The sequence below is a fragment of the Artemia franciscana genome, chromosome 9 (assembly GCF_032884065.1).
Source record: "Artemia franciscana chromosome 9, ASM3288406v1, whole genome shotgun sequence".
In the NCBI taxonomy this organism is placed as follows: Eukaryota; Metazoa; Arthropoda; class Branchiopoda; order Anostraca; family Artemiidae; genus Artemia; species Artemia franciscana.
Window position 1 is genome coordinate 26,577,620 of NC_088871.1, and position 16,976 is coordinate 26,594,595.

Consider the following 16,976-nt stretch of genomic DNA (forward strand, 5'->3'; position numbering starts at 1 on the left):
ACCTAGATTCAAAAAGTTCAAATATTTTCAACACAGATGTTTATTACTCAATATTCAGAAGGGTCGTCTGATTTATCTGAAAAAAAAGAAGAAATAAATCTTCTTTAATGATTTGTGACATCTCATGTTTTTTTTTGCGAAAATAAAAAAGAGCTTTTTTATAAATGATAATGACAGACGTTTATATCATGACTTAAATAAATAAATAATTCCGACAAGGTTGAACACAAAGATTCTAACTTGTGTTTTACCCAATGATATTGCCTCGTGTTTTTAGAACACTGAAAAACTGAATACGGTGGTTCAGTTGCACGGTAGTTTAGGTACACAGTTGTGCGACAGTTCAATTCAATGAGGTTGAGTTGCACGGAGGTTCTGTTAAATGGAGTTGAGTTGCACGAGGGTTCGGTTATACGGGGGTTGAGTTACACGCACACCTTAAATATTAATATAGATACTAAATGTTAATATAGCCTTAAATATTCAATACGAACTTAAAACTAAGTAGGAAATAATAATAATAAAAAAACAACAAATTTATCAAAATCGGTACCTGATATTTATTTTTAAAATATTACAATCAAAGAATGCAACAATGCCAGCACATGTAGTATTTTTCCACAGTTATATTACACAAAGTTCAAAAATTTGACAATTAAATTCAAAATTAAAATACAAGTTAACCTTATTCAAAGAAGTACATACTAAGATGAAGAAGAAATGAGCCGCTAATGCGTCTTGACTAGGCCGCAATAGCGATATTCAGTACAAAGCCAGTTAGTCATTTCACCAGAACTATAAAGAAGAACATTATCCTAAAAACTACTGGACAAACTTTGCGATTAGGATGGTCTCGTTCTCAAAAAAGCGCAAAGTAAAGAGCATGATAAACTGAGGCTGTGCAGCACTACACAGGAGATCTATATATATATATATATATATATATATATATATATATATATATATATATATATATATATATATATATATATATATATATATATATATATATATATATATATATATGTATGTATACTTACAATGGTACAGATTTATTTGCATTCAAACTGAGATTTTTTGATAGCAAGAGAATTATTTTGCTTTTAAAGTATTTTTTCAGATTGTAAAGTAGTTCATATGTAGATCATGGACAATTTAAAAAGAAATGTTGACAAATAAACCATCTGTCAAAAGTATTATTTTTTCTCAGGCTCAGTTCTAAGCAAAAGTTAGAAGGCAAAATAGTTAAACGTTTCTGAATAAATTTATGTTTCTGCTCCGTGAAACTAGATGACGTTGGTTGTGTTTTTTCCCTCAAGGACAAACTGGAGTTCTGTTATCAATGTACCATACACTTCAGTGCTGAGTACAAAATCATTGGAAAGTAAATCCATGTTTAAAGATAATACCACAAACCACATTGGCCTACCATCACAAAAATAGAAAACAAAAGAAAAGCAACAATGGGACTAATAAGGGCAACGAATCTCCACGTTTTGATTTTTTTTATCTGGTCTATAGTGTTCGCATTTTCGCTCAAAAAACGTGAACTTCTGTTTTTGAGACATTTTCAAATATTGCTGAAGAAGGGAAGCAGTTATCCTCCCGAAACAATCGTTTTGTATTATCCAGTATTTTTTTTTTTTTAACCTCATAACCCCGTTCTCGCTTTTCTTCTCTTTTGTTTTTTACTCTTTGAAATCCGTATGTAAAAACAATAAATGGCAAGGCCAACTTTTCCTTGCACTACCAAAGTGGATTCACTTTCAAAGCTCAGCAAATCTCCGCTAGAAGGGTTGCTCTTAACTAGCCACTTTCAATAACCAAACCGCAATAATCATCATCTAATAAAAAAAAAAACAAATTTTATCTTCTCCAAATATTTCAGGCAACTAATGCTAAATTGAATGAAATGTACAAGCATTTAATACACTTACAGATGACAAAAACTACAAATAAAATCCCTCCAGAAATTATACACATTCAATATACTTAAAAGCTTTCAGTATTTTTTTCTTTATATAGTTCACAGGATATCCTAAATCATATAATGAGTAGATTAACTTTGCAAACTAATCAATGATTTCGACGACGAATGCTATAGTTTTTTGGGTCTAACCTACTTCTTCTTTACTTCTTACGACAGAACTGGCTAAAGCTATTTATGACAACTCGAACATTTTATAAACCATAATTTAAGTCCAGGCAAACATCCCATTAAAATACTAATTAACATCAGAGATCACAAACAGCGGGAAAAAAGGATTAGTATTAAAACAAGAAAGTAAGAAGGTAGAAAATACAATAATATAAATTAAATTTTCTATCAGGAACACATATTCCGCAGAAGTTTCTAGCGGAAAGATGTTTTAAGATACGCAAAACAGCGTGTTTCTAAGTTCAAACACAGCAAATTTACACGAAAAAAGGAACAAAAACGAGAATGAACAGCACGGAAAATAAATCTTTAACTCAACGAAACAAAACAGAAGAAGGATCGTGTTTTTATTGTAATGTAGCCATCACCCAGTACATAAATACTGAAGAGTGTGTGTTTGTTTGCATAGTTGAACGTCGAGGAGCATATTTTAATGTGAAATTAGTAAAAATAAAACACAGATCCACTTTATTATTATTTAGTTCGTAAAATTCCTTCAGTTATACTAAGGATTCTAAACTGTAAAATGTCCTGGATTATTACTAAGAAAATGTGATTATTGGGGATTTTCGATAAGAACATAAAAAAAAGAGTAAACCACATGATGAAATCTAAAGAAGCTAGAAAGCAGAACTTATCTTTTCGGATTATGAATCATTTACTCATCACCGACTGGATGCACGATTGTCAAGATTTGCACCTAGGACCGGATTGGAGTTTTTGACTGTGTCAGTTTAATTTAAGCAATTTAAGCAAGAATAACAATCTTAAATTTTAGCAGGTCTAATATTCTTCCTATTATTTTGGAGTGCAGAGATAGGTATTTTGTCAAACTGTACTTTGGAGATGTTACACTCATTGGCGGCAGGAGGGGGCAGGGGCGGTTAAATGTACGACGGTATAGTCATATATAAATTAAAATTTCATAGGGTACACATTTATGCCGTGTTTTAGATGGAGAGGGGAATGGAGCAGATCCACTTTGGTTACACAACTGAATCCCGATTATTGGCGTCAGAAAAGGCTAATACCTCCCAATTGAAAAAAACAAACAAGAAATCTAATTTGGCAACCAAATTTTTCAGAAATTTTTTCTGCGAAAACCTCCTTACATACTTGAATAGTTAGTTTTGATATGGTGAAATTCAGTAGTAGAAAAATTGAAAAAGAGCTCGATCTGGCAGCGATAGTTTCTGTAGAGCAGCTCAAATTTAAAATTGTTTCAGCACAACCAAGCTTAAATGATCCTTACGTTTCTTTATTAATACCTTGTAGTTTCTTCAATAGCAGGATACACAAGAGTTGTTTCTTTCTCAACTTCTAATTAGCTATAATCGAAAGACGGGAAAATGTACACATATATGAATATTCAGAGATTTTATAACCAAGAGCAATGTACAATCAAGCTACATAATCACCTTGACTATTGAGGCAAGTGTCATAAATAGCTTCTGTAATCTTCATAAAATATCACAACGGATTAAAAGTGAGTTGCGACAACTCCTTTGTGCTCCTCAACAGTTTGGAACTGTTGCCTTCCAATCCATTTCTTAATTTAAAGAAAAGAGGGAAAGAACTAGGCACTAAGTCAGAACTAAAAGGTGGGTGTGCGAAAAATATCCCACTTAAATTACTCTAGGAGCCGTTGCTGTGAGAAAAGGCAGTCTCATAAACCAGAACAATTCCAGAAGTCAGTTGCTTCTTCTTCTGATTTGAACAGCTCTTCATAGGCGTCGCATGGTTTACAATAAGAATTCACAGCAATTGTTGTTCATAACTGCACAAACTCTACAAATTATACAGCATTTTGTTCCAAAAACCGTTTCGACAAATGTCCCAATCGCCTAGGTGTTATCCATGGAAGTGATCTTGATTGTGCATCTTTATATTCATCGTCTTTCCCTTACAGCCAATCGAGTAAAAAAAAAAAAAAAAAAATAAAAAATCCAAGTTTACTATCTAATAATTTGATACTTAGAATATAAAAATCATTTTCTACCCTCTTCAGTACATAAAAAAAAAACGGAGGAACAGTTAAAACGAAAGGAAATATAGGCACATTTATTGGCAGTTCAAATAAACAAACCGAATCGATTTCGTAAATACATACAACCTAAAAAAGATGAGCGAAAAAATACAGGAACAACAAAAATAAAAAGGGTGAAAGTAAGTAAATACTTCTGCACTGAGAGAAAAACTTCAACTAACTTCGAATTAATAACTACTAAATATCAACTCGAGCAACTCGTATTTTTACCTTTTTTAAACCGAATTCTTTCTTTTCTTTTAACTATCTATAGTAGAGCCAGTTCTTGCAAGAGCAGCATAATTCACTCCACATAGGATACTATCCTCCTTAGCTTTTTATACTAGAACAGTTATACTAGAAAAACAAGCAAAATCGAGGGAAAAGTGAAAAGGAATACGACTGGACGATCTCAAATGTATTGTCAGCAGTCTTTGAACTTAAGGGTAAAATTGATTGTAAAAAAAAAAAAAAAAAAAAAAAAAAAAAACTATCGGGGCATCCATATTACACTGAAATAAACAAGTGATGAAGATTTTGAATATTGAAAATACAAAATCTTTTGATTAGAAATCGTAATAGATTTTTTTTACATCTCATTCTAAAAACAAATAGGCGAATGAAATATTCTGACAATAATTTCTACTTAAAGTAAACAATTCTACCAGAACCACACATTTTAGTTCTTGAGCGAAAACAAAAGGTTTAATTTAACTCCTCAGTGTAAGGATTCTATTAAGTTCTTCAATATTGGAACTACAAAGGTTAATTCGAGAGCACCCTAATGCCTTTTTGAACGGAGATAGGGTACCTTAAGCCCGAAAAAGACTATGTTTGTCGCATATTCTTCATGCCAAATTCTTCAAATAATTATAGAACGAGATATTTGACTGCTATGACGTCATGATTCCGTTTAGAAGACGGGCAATAGGATCGACCAGCCCTCTACGTCCACCGGAAAACAAAAATATTGGTTTATAAAGCGTTTTTAAATGGCCTATCTATTTAAGGACAACCAAGCCATGAAACCAGCTGCACCCATAAGCTTATTTTATGTTTTTTATTATAACCATAGTCAGAACATAAACGCAGTACTTTGATGGGAAAATGATTACTTACGATCTTAGAATTGAATATCAAATTTTAAGGCTTCTGATTTACAACACATTGCAAACATATTCAAAATAAGACGTTGCCAAATAATATTTTCCGCATCATTACGGTCTAAGACGTTTCAGTTTTCACTCCAGCAGTCGAATTTCCAGTTGTCTCATAAAAAAAATCTCTTCGTTTAAGAACATATTTGGTCCGCTTCTGTTTCAGATTAAGTTAAAAAAAAAATTTGGCTGGCAAATATATGATTAGAATAATAAAAGCTTCCAGAATATGCATTGATCAGAGCGTAGTATTGGTAGTCTTTTTTTATTACAGCTGCATCTGGAATCTCTGTGGTCTACGGTTTAATTCGGCTCATCGGACAAACGTTTTCCCTTGACAAGTTCCGATCTTTGAAGTAAAAATAGCCAAGGAACTTACATGGCTTTGCAAACCTTTAGTAGCCTCAGGTGGCTTTATGCTGCTAAGTACTGTTGCTAACAGTATTCAAGGATATTTTTTCCCTATTTTTTTTTTTTGTTTTTGGAAGACTTCATAAAATTTTGCTTTCAATCAGATGTATTCACATGAATTTACATTACGACATCCGTGTGATCGCTATCCCTTGACAAAAATGCCCGTCTTCGATCTGAACTAATTTTCTTAATTTGTATTTAAGCCGAGTACTAATTTAAATAAAGTGTTTTTAAAGCTCTAGCAATTTAATTCTTAGTAGTGATGAAAACTTACAAACGTGGATTTTGCCAAAAAAGAATCAAATATTCTATAAGCGAGCAAAAGCTTTCAACGAAGGGTAATAGGAAGTGAATATCTCCTCTACCCCCCCCCCCCCCACCCAGAAAAAAATGTTATGAAAATAAACAAAACAATTAGAGAAAGAAAGAGAAAGGACAAGAGGGGAAAGAAGAAAACATTGGAGTGAAATTAATTTTCTTAACACATAAAAGAATTAAAAACATTCTAAATGGTTTAACCTGAATATAACTACATACGAAAACATAATTAAAACTAAAAGTACTGAAACCCTCTGCAACACATTGCAAAAAAAGTTCATAATTTGAAGTCAAACAGGTCTGCAATCCCTTCTGATTCGCCAAGAGTAAAATTGTAATCTGAAACACTCAAGGGAGGTTCTAACTCTAAGAAAGGCTCACTTTTCACTTCAACACCTGCAACACAAATTAAGTAAATTAATTAGAAAAACATAGAATTTATGTTCTTAACCTTAAAATCAAACATAATTTCGGATGCTTAAGCAACATAGTCATATTTCTATTCTAATACTGTTGATAATAAACCGGTGCTTTTGGCATATACTGAGAGAATTATTATTTAATAGAACACAACTTTAAACTATTCTGGATATCCTTTTAAAGCAATCACAAAACTTCCAACAAAGTGAAATTACTAGGGTTACTTCTTTAATAAAATATATTTCTTAAATCGTCCTGACGTGCTATTCTTACTGTATTATGTCACTTTCTTCTTATTTACAAAAATTTAGATTTCCGCATAATTGCCTGAAAAACGTTTGTGCCGCTTTTACTAGTTGTAAAATTTAGACTAGCAAATTTTACTACAATATTGAATGCGAACTTAAAGCTACGTGTTAAGTTTAAGAGGCCACGCCAAGCTAGTCTAGGAACGTCATGAGAAAAACACATTTAGAAAAATTGATATCTGGATATTTATTTTTAAATCTATTAAGAACAAATGGTCAGCGGCAGCTTTTAGTGAGGAGACGTAAAATGTACAAAACAGCGTGTTTCTAAGTTTTCTGAGCAAACATAGCAAATCACAAGAAAGAAAACTTACACAAGAAGAAACGAGTCACCATATAAGTGACGCGGACAAAAAAAAAATATATCCTTAACTCCATAAACCAAAACAGGAAAAAAAAAGTATAAAAATCCTCTATCATAATTGTTTATTGGGCATTTACTTTAGATGTCTTTAGAGACAAATGCACAAAAACACGACATTATGGCCTCTATGGTCAAACAAAAATAAGGCTGGTTATCCTCCAGTCCCTTCAGGCTCGTAAAAGGACAAAGGAACTTCCAAATCAGCGCTCTACTGGTAACCATCGGGTAAACACACGGAGGCAGACTCAGAAATACATTGCACCGTACGTATCAGACAGATCTGCAAAACCAAAACACCTAAATCCAGCCACAGTGGGAGGATATACTGGCAACAACAAACTTCAGGGAAGATTGGCGGCTTCTTCTTGATGCCCTGGATGCTTCCGGAGGCACAGGCAGGTATAAGGTCTAAGGTAAGAATGAGCCACTTCCTAAGCTTCTAATTCTATCCTTTCTGTAAGAAGTGGCAGGAGAAAAGATACTTGAGAAGTACCTTGCTCTTTACCTAGTCACCGCAGCAGCGCTAAGTAAAGCAAGGTGCTTTGACTTTGACGCTATTGCGTCGACCCTTACATGTATCTTTGAAGCCTCCATCCCATAAGGGATATTAGAACAACTTTTAATTCTATGAGCCCTTACCCAACTTTCTTTGGCCACACGTTCAATATGACTCATGAAATAAAAGTTAGAAAAAAAGGGTTGACTTGGAAATTGACTAAGATAATGAAAATAATTTGTATTTTTTCTAAGAAAAAGTACGAATTTCTTTTTTAAGAAAAAAAACTTTTGACGCTCTAGAAAAAATAAATATTAAAAATAAAGTGAAAATTGTTATTTGATAGATTCATAAATATGATTTTAAAGAAATAAAATTGTGAATCTTTCAGGTTTTTTTTTCAGAGCCAGAATCTCCCATTGATTAAAAAACTATGAATGTTGCTAAGACAATACTAATTTTGTGCAATTAGAACGTATTTCAAAAAGTTAACTTTACACCTGCTCTGAATCTAAGGGTTATCACAGTACGAACAAACATTAGGGATACTTTTTTTTTTTGGTTCCAGAAACAAGAATACTTGACTTGAACAAAAATTATTGGAGACAAGTAAAAGATTTATTCCAAACGTAAAATTTATCCCCGAATTCGATAATAAAGCAAAATAACAAGCATTTTCGGGGTATTTGTTTGCATCCATAAAATCCAGCATTCAGGCCAAACAGACAGTAATAGCCTTGCCATTTCCATGTGATTCATATAATTTAAGGAGGGTGGTCTATAGCACCTAATCTTCTAACCTTTTACTATGGAGGTATAGTTCCCTAAACTCGCAAAAACAACAAAGCAAAACAGATTTCTTTTCTTTTCTCAAAAACAAAACTTCAAGTCACAAATTAGCACTTAAAAAAGAGAAAAGGAATTTGCAACGCTAGAACCGTGAATGCGACCAGAATACCAGAAGTTACTAGTTCAACTAGAGATAGTCCAAAAATTCACCAAACTGCTTTTAAAGTAGTCAAGGCAGGCGGGCAAAAACTAGGGACAAATCAATGAGTTTATTGAGATCCTTTACAATCCCACCCTGATTGACTTATACTGAATGGGAGAACGAGTGTGTATGTCTTACCTATGGAATATTGGTTTGGTACAGTAAACACAGAAAAAAAGTAAATCGATTGAAGACGTGACTTTTACATCGCAGTCAATCGGATACAAAAATTGAACAATGACGCATTTTGGGACACCCTTAGCAAAATTGCTGCAAGCTCCCTAAAAAAAGAAGCCAACGATGGCATGGATATAAAGCAAAAAAAATTCCAATTACCTTCAAATACAGGAGAATTTCCCGCTTGTTGACTACCAACAATAAATAAATTCCTGTTCACTTTTTCACGCTGTAAGTTCGTTGGACTTTTAAGGGGTGAAAGAGAAGTTTTAGGCGCCATAAAGGACATTAGAAAAGAATCACTGGCACTATTTGGCGAAAGTATCTTCCGATTAGTTGAAGACTGATATTTGTCAGGAGAAAATAACACTTTCCGAGGTGACATTGTCTTAGGTGTTCCATGTACTAAAGGACTGTGCTCTATTCTAGGCGATGAATTGGATGACAAGCTTTCTTCATCGGGACAAAGAAGCACCTCTACTTCACCATTTTCACTTTTTACGTATATTTGGAGTCCCTAGTAGAAATAAAATTTTTATTTTAAGCATACAATAAAGATGCTTACAATTGTTTTTTTTTTTTGTTTTTTTTAAATAAAAATATCAACCCTATCCAGAATAAATACAGAAGTACTATGGAACGTCAAAGCAATTAGACCAAAAAAGAAAAAAAGAAGTAGAAAAAGTAATAAGACACACGGACATACACAAATTGACATCGCGAGAGAGAGAGAGAGAGAGAGAGAGAGAGAGAGAGAGAGAGAGAGAGAGAGAGAGAGAGAGAGAGAGAGAGAGAGAGAGAGAGGAGGGAGAGAGAGAGAGGAGGGAGAGAGAGAGAGGAGGGAGAGAGAGAGAGGAGGGAGAGAGAGAGAGAGAGATAGAGAGAGAGAGAGAGAGAGAGAGAGAGAGAGAGAGAGAGAGAGAGAGAGAGAGGAGGGAGAGAGAGAGGAGGGAGAGAGAGAGGAGGGAGAGAGAGAGAGGAGGGAGAGAGAGAGAGGAGGGGGAGAGAGAGAGAAGAGGGAGAGAGAGAGAGGGAGAGGAGGGAGAGGAGAGAGAGAGGAGGGAGAGAGAGAGAGAGAGAGAGAAAGAGAGAGAGAGAGAGAGAGAGAGAGAGAGAGAGAGAGAGAAAGAGAGAGAGAGAGAGAGAGAGAGAGGGATCTGGACTGGAACTGAAAAAAAAAATTACTCTTCGTTGGTCTGTGCTACATCCACCCTATACTACGTTCATCAGTTCCTCCTTATCGGCTGATGATCTTTGACATGTCTCTGGAAAATAGTTTTTCAATTTTTCATAATTATATCACCATTTCCCATTAGTTATGCAATTTCCCCTGATATTTTCTTTTCGTTTACACTTGATGAATTTTGACTGTGGATGGCCCAAAAACAACCTTTATAAAAGTACCCGAAACTACTCGACGCTACTCGGGAATCCATATGATGGTTTGTTATACACTTTTGGTAATAAACTTTAGCCACAGTTTTCCTAAGAGACTCTTCCCAAGTTTTTTTGCTAACAGCACTACAAAACATAAATAGAGTCAAGCCGAATATTTCGTTTTGAACTATATATCCATGCGTATAGGCACCTATAACTAAAAGTATCTTCACCAGTTACAGTAATATTACAGATGAATAAAAGAACAATACCATTACATTACAGAAAAAGAAACGATCAAAATTGAAAAACTGACCAAATATCACAATAACTGAATTTTCAGAAGGAGTCGCCAGCCTTTAGAGGCATGATGAAACTATACACGACTGGCTGTCTTACGTGCAGTTCCTGCAGCGATCTGCTCACTGAGTCTTGTCCGTTACCGAGAACATCTCAAAACAATAGATTACCGAATGTTAGCCTCGAGTTTTCGAAAAGAGACATAAACATTGACCAGTATGTGAATTAAATTTCAAAACGTAAGAAAGAAGAGTAGCAAATTGTCTAAAAATTATAGATATGGAAAAATCGTAAAATCAACCCCACCCCCCTCCCATCTTTCAGAATAGTAGGATTCCCATTCATTTCGGTTTTTCATAGTTATGCATTTTTAAGGTTAAAATTAAGTAAAACCAAAAATCGTTCGGTTACAAAAGGATAAAAGACCTTTCCGTATTAGGACCACCCCGTCCACAGATCCAAAATTTAGGACAGACTCGATTATAGACAACATAAAATCTGTACCCACTAAATTTCAAAATTTACATTACTATAGGACATCCAACAAATGCATATTTCTGTACAATTATTTTTATTTACTTTTTAAATCAATTCTTTGTCAATCTATTGTTCAATTTTGTTTTGATTTTGATTATCTCTGTTCAGTGTACTTATTGCTCCAAAGAAACCATACCGAATAAGACAAACTTACATGTTCAGGAGGAGGAACTTCCAAAGAGGTACCAGTCGGAGCGCGAACGGCTAAAACCGTTTTGTTTTTGTACATCTCTATAGATCGAAGATCGGCTTGTGACACGTAAGCAGATGCTTTATTTTCAGCATCATTGTTTGCACAACGCAGCTCACCTTCTGCAATAGAAGAAATTTAGAGGGCCGTGTCAAGGCATATCAAAAATGATAGAGGGAACGATTCTGGAACATGAAAAAGCTTACACCCAACCCCAAAAAGCACATTATAAAAAGGGAAAGCATGTGCGAGAGAGTAATGTTGTGACAAAAAGGTTGGAAACAATTTTTCCAGCGAGGATTTTGATGTAATCTATGCAAGTTTCATAATTATCAATACTGTCGTCAACCACTTGGCTTATGTTACAGATAAATTGCAATAGGATGAATAACGACTTTACTATTTACCACTTTCGAGAAAGTTATATGACTCTTTTTTGTCATACATTAGATATTTTTCCCAGGACAGTTAGAAAATTTCCAATGTGAATAATTTTCTATAGCTTCGTAATGGAGGACAACAACTCTGAAAGACAAGTTGAGGATGAAATAAAAATGTCGTTAATGTAGTTGCAGCTGACTTGTAAATCGACAACCTAACAGCTGCTACGTGATGGAGGAAGGCGCGTTTCTCAACAAAGCAAGCAGCTACGATGTTTACCACGAACGAAGCCCAGTGAAGCCATTGTACAGAAAATTGGAAGAGGAAAAAAGTTTATTCTTTGACCAGAAACCATCTCGTTATTTTTAGAGGTTTCAAAATTCGATAACCAATTTCCCTTATTATTTTCAAACATCTAATCGAAATTATGCGATGGTATTTTTTTTAAAGAGTCCAAAGCACATATAACAATGCCTCCAGGGTTGACACAGCCCCCCAGAGCCATGGGGCAAGGACTTTAAGTTATGCCCTGGGGGCATATAAAGTTTTTATGGAATTAATATAAAGGTATATATGTTTGACTTCTACCTTCCCAAAATATGAAGGGCAATAAGATGAGTCTTTCAGGGAATGTTGAGGGGAGTGTTGAACTAAATCGTTCAATGGGTCGCATATGGGTAAATCGCATATGGGTTGTCAAAAGGAAGTAACTCAGGAATTACTGAGTATATTAATTTAGAATTTCCAGGAAATGATAAGGAAGATGATCAATTGACCAAAAAGGCAATATTTGCACGCTACTACTACTACAACTACTGCTGCTTCTACTGATACTACAAGTACTTTTACTGCTGCCACTACTACTTCTGTAGGCAGTAAAAATTAAATGTTTTCACTTTTAAAACTTCAATAACTAAATTATCATATACATTTTAGGGAACAAATATCAGCACATGTATATTAAACTGACAGTGCAAATTCATTTGTATTTGTTTTTCAGTAAAGTGCATATTATGTTCTGGCCCTGGGAAGACATAGGGGTTTAAGTCCTACTCATGTTAATTTCTGCTCGTTTTGAGTTTGACTCGGTTATTTATAGTTATTTCTGTTCGTTTCGGGTTTCATTTATTTATCGATGCTGATTTGTGGTAGTTTTACGCTTAGTAGATTATTTTATTTGATCTTTGCTCATTTTTGGTTTAATGAATTTCTTTACTTTTCTTGGAAAAACTTATTTTGTGGAAAAAGTTTTTTAATTAATTAAAAAGAAAGCAAGGATAAAGGCTACAACTTTCAAAACAACATTAAAACCGAATGCACGAATTTCTCCCAAGAGAGGAAAATAACAACAAAAACGTAAAGACGTCTCCTAGTGGCCAACCTACTTCTGCATATTACAAACATCAAGGCTATGATTTATATAATATTGAGCCGGAAAAATAGCCTTCTAAAATCATTGGCTATCTCAAATTTTTGCGGCAAAAAATACCAAAAAATGTACTTTGTTGTGATGAGATTCCTTTTGCTACTTGAAACAAATTTTTAAGCAAAAATATCTGTTAGAGGAAGCCCTTTCCCAATTTGCGACGACCAGCTTCGGCCGATCTGATTCTAGATTTATCAGCCAAAAAAAAGCATTCATAGCCACCCTTATCAAGAAAAACACAAACTTCTGAATTGCCCAGTGGGTTTTTATCTTAGCTTGGCAATAAGGGACCTAGAGTTCGAACCCGACTATGGGCAACATACTGCAGAGTTGACGCAAATCCCGAATTTGGTTTTAGATAGAGGGCTAAAAGTCTATCCCTGGGCAATCAAACATAACGGCTTTAATAGTTCCAAGTTTATCTTTAAAATGGGGATAACTCTTCTGATAATATTTATTATTCCTATGTTTTTCACATTTTGTTTCAATGTTTGGCATTTTTCAATCTTAGGTCTTTTATATTTGGTTAGACTATGATATCAAATGGGACAAGAGTATTCTAAGTAGGGCATAGAAAAAGAATTAATTATTCTTTTGTTAACTTGGAATATTTTCTTAATAAAAATTTGCAACAGCATAACATTATTATGTAACTAAACACTAGCAAGTTTTACTGTCTTTGGTACTAAGCGGGCCCTCGGACTAGATGAACTACAATTTTCAATTGGCAATTTTTGTTTTGTTTAAAAAAAGGACTGGGAGTGGTATAATCGCGTGCATAAAAAATACACCCTCTTGCACACAATCAAAAACAAATAGTAATAATTAGCTTACCATAAATAATAAGAATAATCTAATACAGCAGAAATAATGTAATACAAAATAATTTTACCAGCAAGTGCAATCAATTTATCCAATTGATTTTCCTTGGCTTCAAGAACTTCGATTTCACTCTCAAATAGTCTTTTGTTACTTTGCTGTCTGAAAAAAGAAGAAGATATAGCTTCTTGCATCCTTAGGGAAACGGGAAACTTGCATAAAATAATTAGAAAAGACATTTCTTGGTCCTAAGTCTCAAATCTCGCCCATGTCAACGTGTTTTCCTGAAATTCCGTGGAAAAAGTTCCCTCTTACAGTATGATTTTAACCTTGCTAGTTCAAGCACACACACACAAACACACAAATATTCATTTATATATATGAAAAATACCAACAAACCCCCACCTCAACTATGTTCCACCTGCCTTAGAAATTCGTTTTAATTTTCCATTTTATTTCCATTTTATTACATGACCCGGTTGATGAAAAAAAAAATCAATTGTGTCATTTTTACGGCGCAATTTTGCTTCAGCTCTTTAAATCGGGCTTTTTTTTATTTTGCATCTTTTGCAGATTAAGCCAATTAATATATTGTCGAAATATCTCGGTGTAAATTTGTCTATTCCCTCGGAAAGCCTTGCCTCAAAGAAGTATGTCCATTCTCAAAGAAAGCCCTTGTTTTTTCCTCGTCATAGAGCCTTACAGAGGAGACAACGTTGAAGAGTTTTTTGTTGCAAATTTATTAATGAATAGACAAACTCTTAACTCTTCTGTGTGCATGAAAAACAATATGAAACATTTTTTAGATCATACCGCCTTTCAAGTTAATAAAAGAGACAACAAAAAAGACTTCTGTAATATTTCTGTGTTACAGACGCACAAATTATAGTTAATCACAGCCAAAGCTAAATAATAGACTGCAATCGACAATATCACGAAAGGAAAAATCCCCGATTCCTAGTTGGAAGAATAAAGGATAAAACAATTTACATATCTTGGCAACACAATTTATGAGACATTATATCCAAAGGTAAAATGTATTATAAAGAGAATTCAAAGAATTTCTGAAATTCGATAGATTTATTTTTCGAAGCAGTTAAAAAAGGTTTGAGAGATCAATGTACAAATCTCACTAAATCACTGGTACACTTTCTAAACGCAGTGTCGTAAGGGGTAAAAACGCGAGGGCCTCCAGTTCACGGACCGACAGAGTTTATGTATACACAATTCTAGGACAGTAGAATAGAATCTATTTTAAACTACAATTACATTACGCTAAAAATTGCACAGAGGAATGTCAATACAGAAACTCAAACAAACTTGAGAGGGAGAGAGAAAGAGAGAGAGAGAGGGAAAAGGAGAAGGAGAGAAAGATCCAAAATGGGAAAGCTGCTTCTCAGGCGACTTTTTTTTTTGGGGGGGGGGGGGCTTCATATCAGTCTCTGAGCCCTTCAACCTATTCCTCCACTATGTCTGTACAAATGTGTTATACTACTATACGCACCGTTCACAGGCAAATAGGAATAAGTACACTTCTCTGGATTTGTAAAGATTTTACAAACAGCGTCATTTGTAGACAAAATAAGTTTTAATAAAAATCATATGATAAAGAACTATTTTTTATAGTATTATATAAACAAATGGGGAGGGGTATCCTTTCCCTTTCTTGCGAGGTCTGAAGAACTCCCTATATTTATGTTATCTCTTCAAAATATTCTCCAACATACAGCCAGTGATTCACTCCTTGAAAGGAATCTCCTAACCAAAGAACGTGGATAGGAAAATGAAAAAAAAAGAAGAAAAAAAAAATCTACTTTGATACCACTCACCTAAAGATTCGGGACTATTTTGACGAACAAAAAGAAATATAGCTTGAAAGACAAATCAGATTATTTCTTTTTTCATTGGCCATACTGATGAACAGAAAAAAAATATATAATTTAATAATAATAAAGATTGCTCCAAGCATATTCCGATTTGTCTACTTAAAACGCCAGCAATACTATACTTGAAAAAATATACTGTGATTTCTTTCATCGTATTGAGAATTATAAAAATCAATATGCATATTACTGCAATAATTTTTCTCAGATTACAATTAAATCAGCCAAGTCAGAAGAAACCTGACAAACTTGCATACTTACATGATCCACTTGATTAACTGAAAGTAACTTCCTCATTACTAAATTAAAGCTATGCTAATGAACTAAAATACCCTCCCCCCATAGGTTATTCTTAATTGTGCCTTTTTTAAAATTAAAATGCAAAGAGAGATAATGCTTACTGCCATAGAACATTGTTTTTTGAAACTTTTGTAATAAGTCCAACACCTTCAAGAACATTAGTAATGTCATAAATTCTCCTTTTTTGCACACCAATTTTATTGCACGCAATATTCAAATCTAAAACACCCGTTGGCTCCGCTTCAAGCAACTGAAGAAATTTTTTAGTAATAATGCCTAGTGATGCGTCTTGTCTTGTTCTACCAGGACACGGAGAAGGATCTGGCTTTAGAGATAAGTTCATAGGAAGAGGTCGTTTGATTCCCCGTGAAGTTTGTATTGGTGTAGAGGCTGTACTGGAACTGCTCGACGGCCTTGAAGAATCGGATTCCAAATCAAGTTTCCGTCTGGCCTGAAAAATTTAAGTGCATCAAAACTATGAAGCTCTTTGCAAGATTTAACATCTTTATCTCAATTAGTCTTTTAGAAATACATTTTATTCAAATACCGAAAATACGTGACTTCGATTAAAAAAAAAAAAAAAAAAAAAAAAAAAAAAAAAAAAAAAAAAAAAAAAAAAAAAAAAAAAAAACCTAGTTCAACAGCACTCCGTTATACCTTAGTTAAATATTCTGAATAGCTCCAAGTCAAAGCCACTAACTAAAGGGTAACTACTTAGCAGGTAGTTATTACGTTGATAGCCTTCGGAATGATAATTGAAGAGGACCTAAGAGCAGTTGATATGATAATTAAGTTTGGAATTTGATAGCGTCGAAGACGGATGAGCTGATTTTGCAAAAATAGTTCGTGAAGTAGCTATTGGTGCACTAGGGAAGAAAGTTAGAAAAGCGGCAAGGAATATTGGCGAGAAATCTTTCAGCAGAGGGTAGAAGAA

At 34.0% G+C, this 16,976-nt stretch overlaps 1 protein-coding gene across 1 annotated transcript in view; it reads right to left on the bottom strand.

Annotated features, from left to right (window-relative positions):
* Nucleotides 1-536: 536 nt before the first annotated feature.
* LOC136031210 (transcription factor E2F1-like) overlaps nt 537-16,976 on the bottom strand; it is a 38,569-nt gene continuing 22,129 nt past the window's right edge. Inside the window, exons 4-8 of the mRNA XM_065710582.1 lie at nt 16,144-16,493; nt 13,933-14,021; nt 11,198-11,355; nt 8,989-9,346; nt 537-6,469 (exon numbers count right to left, since the gene is read on the bottom strand). Coding sequence (XP_065566654.1) covers nt 6,351-6,469; nt 8,989-9,346; nt 11,198-11,355; nt 13,933-14,021; nt 16,144-16,493 — 1,074 coding nt within the window. The 3' untranslated portion in view covers nt 537-6,350. The remainder of the gene's footprint in view (nt 6,470-8,988; nt 9,347-11,197; nt 11,356-13,932; nt 14,022-16,143; nt 16,494-16,976) is intronic.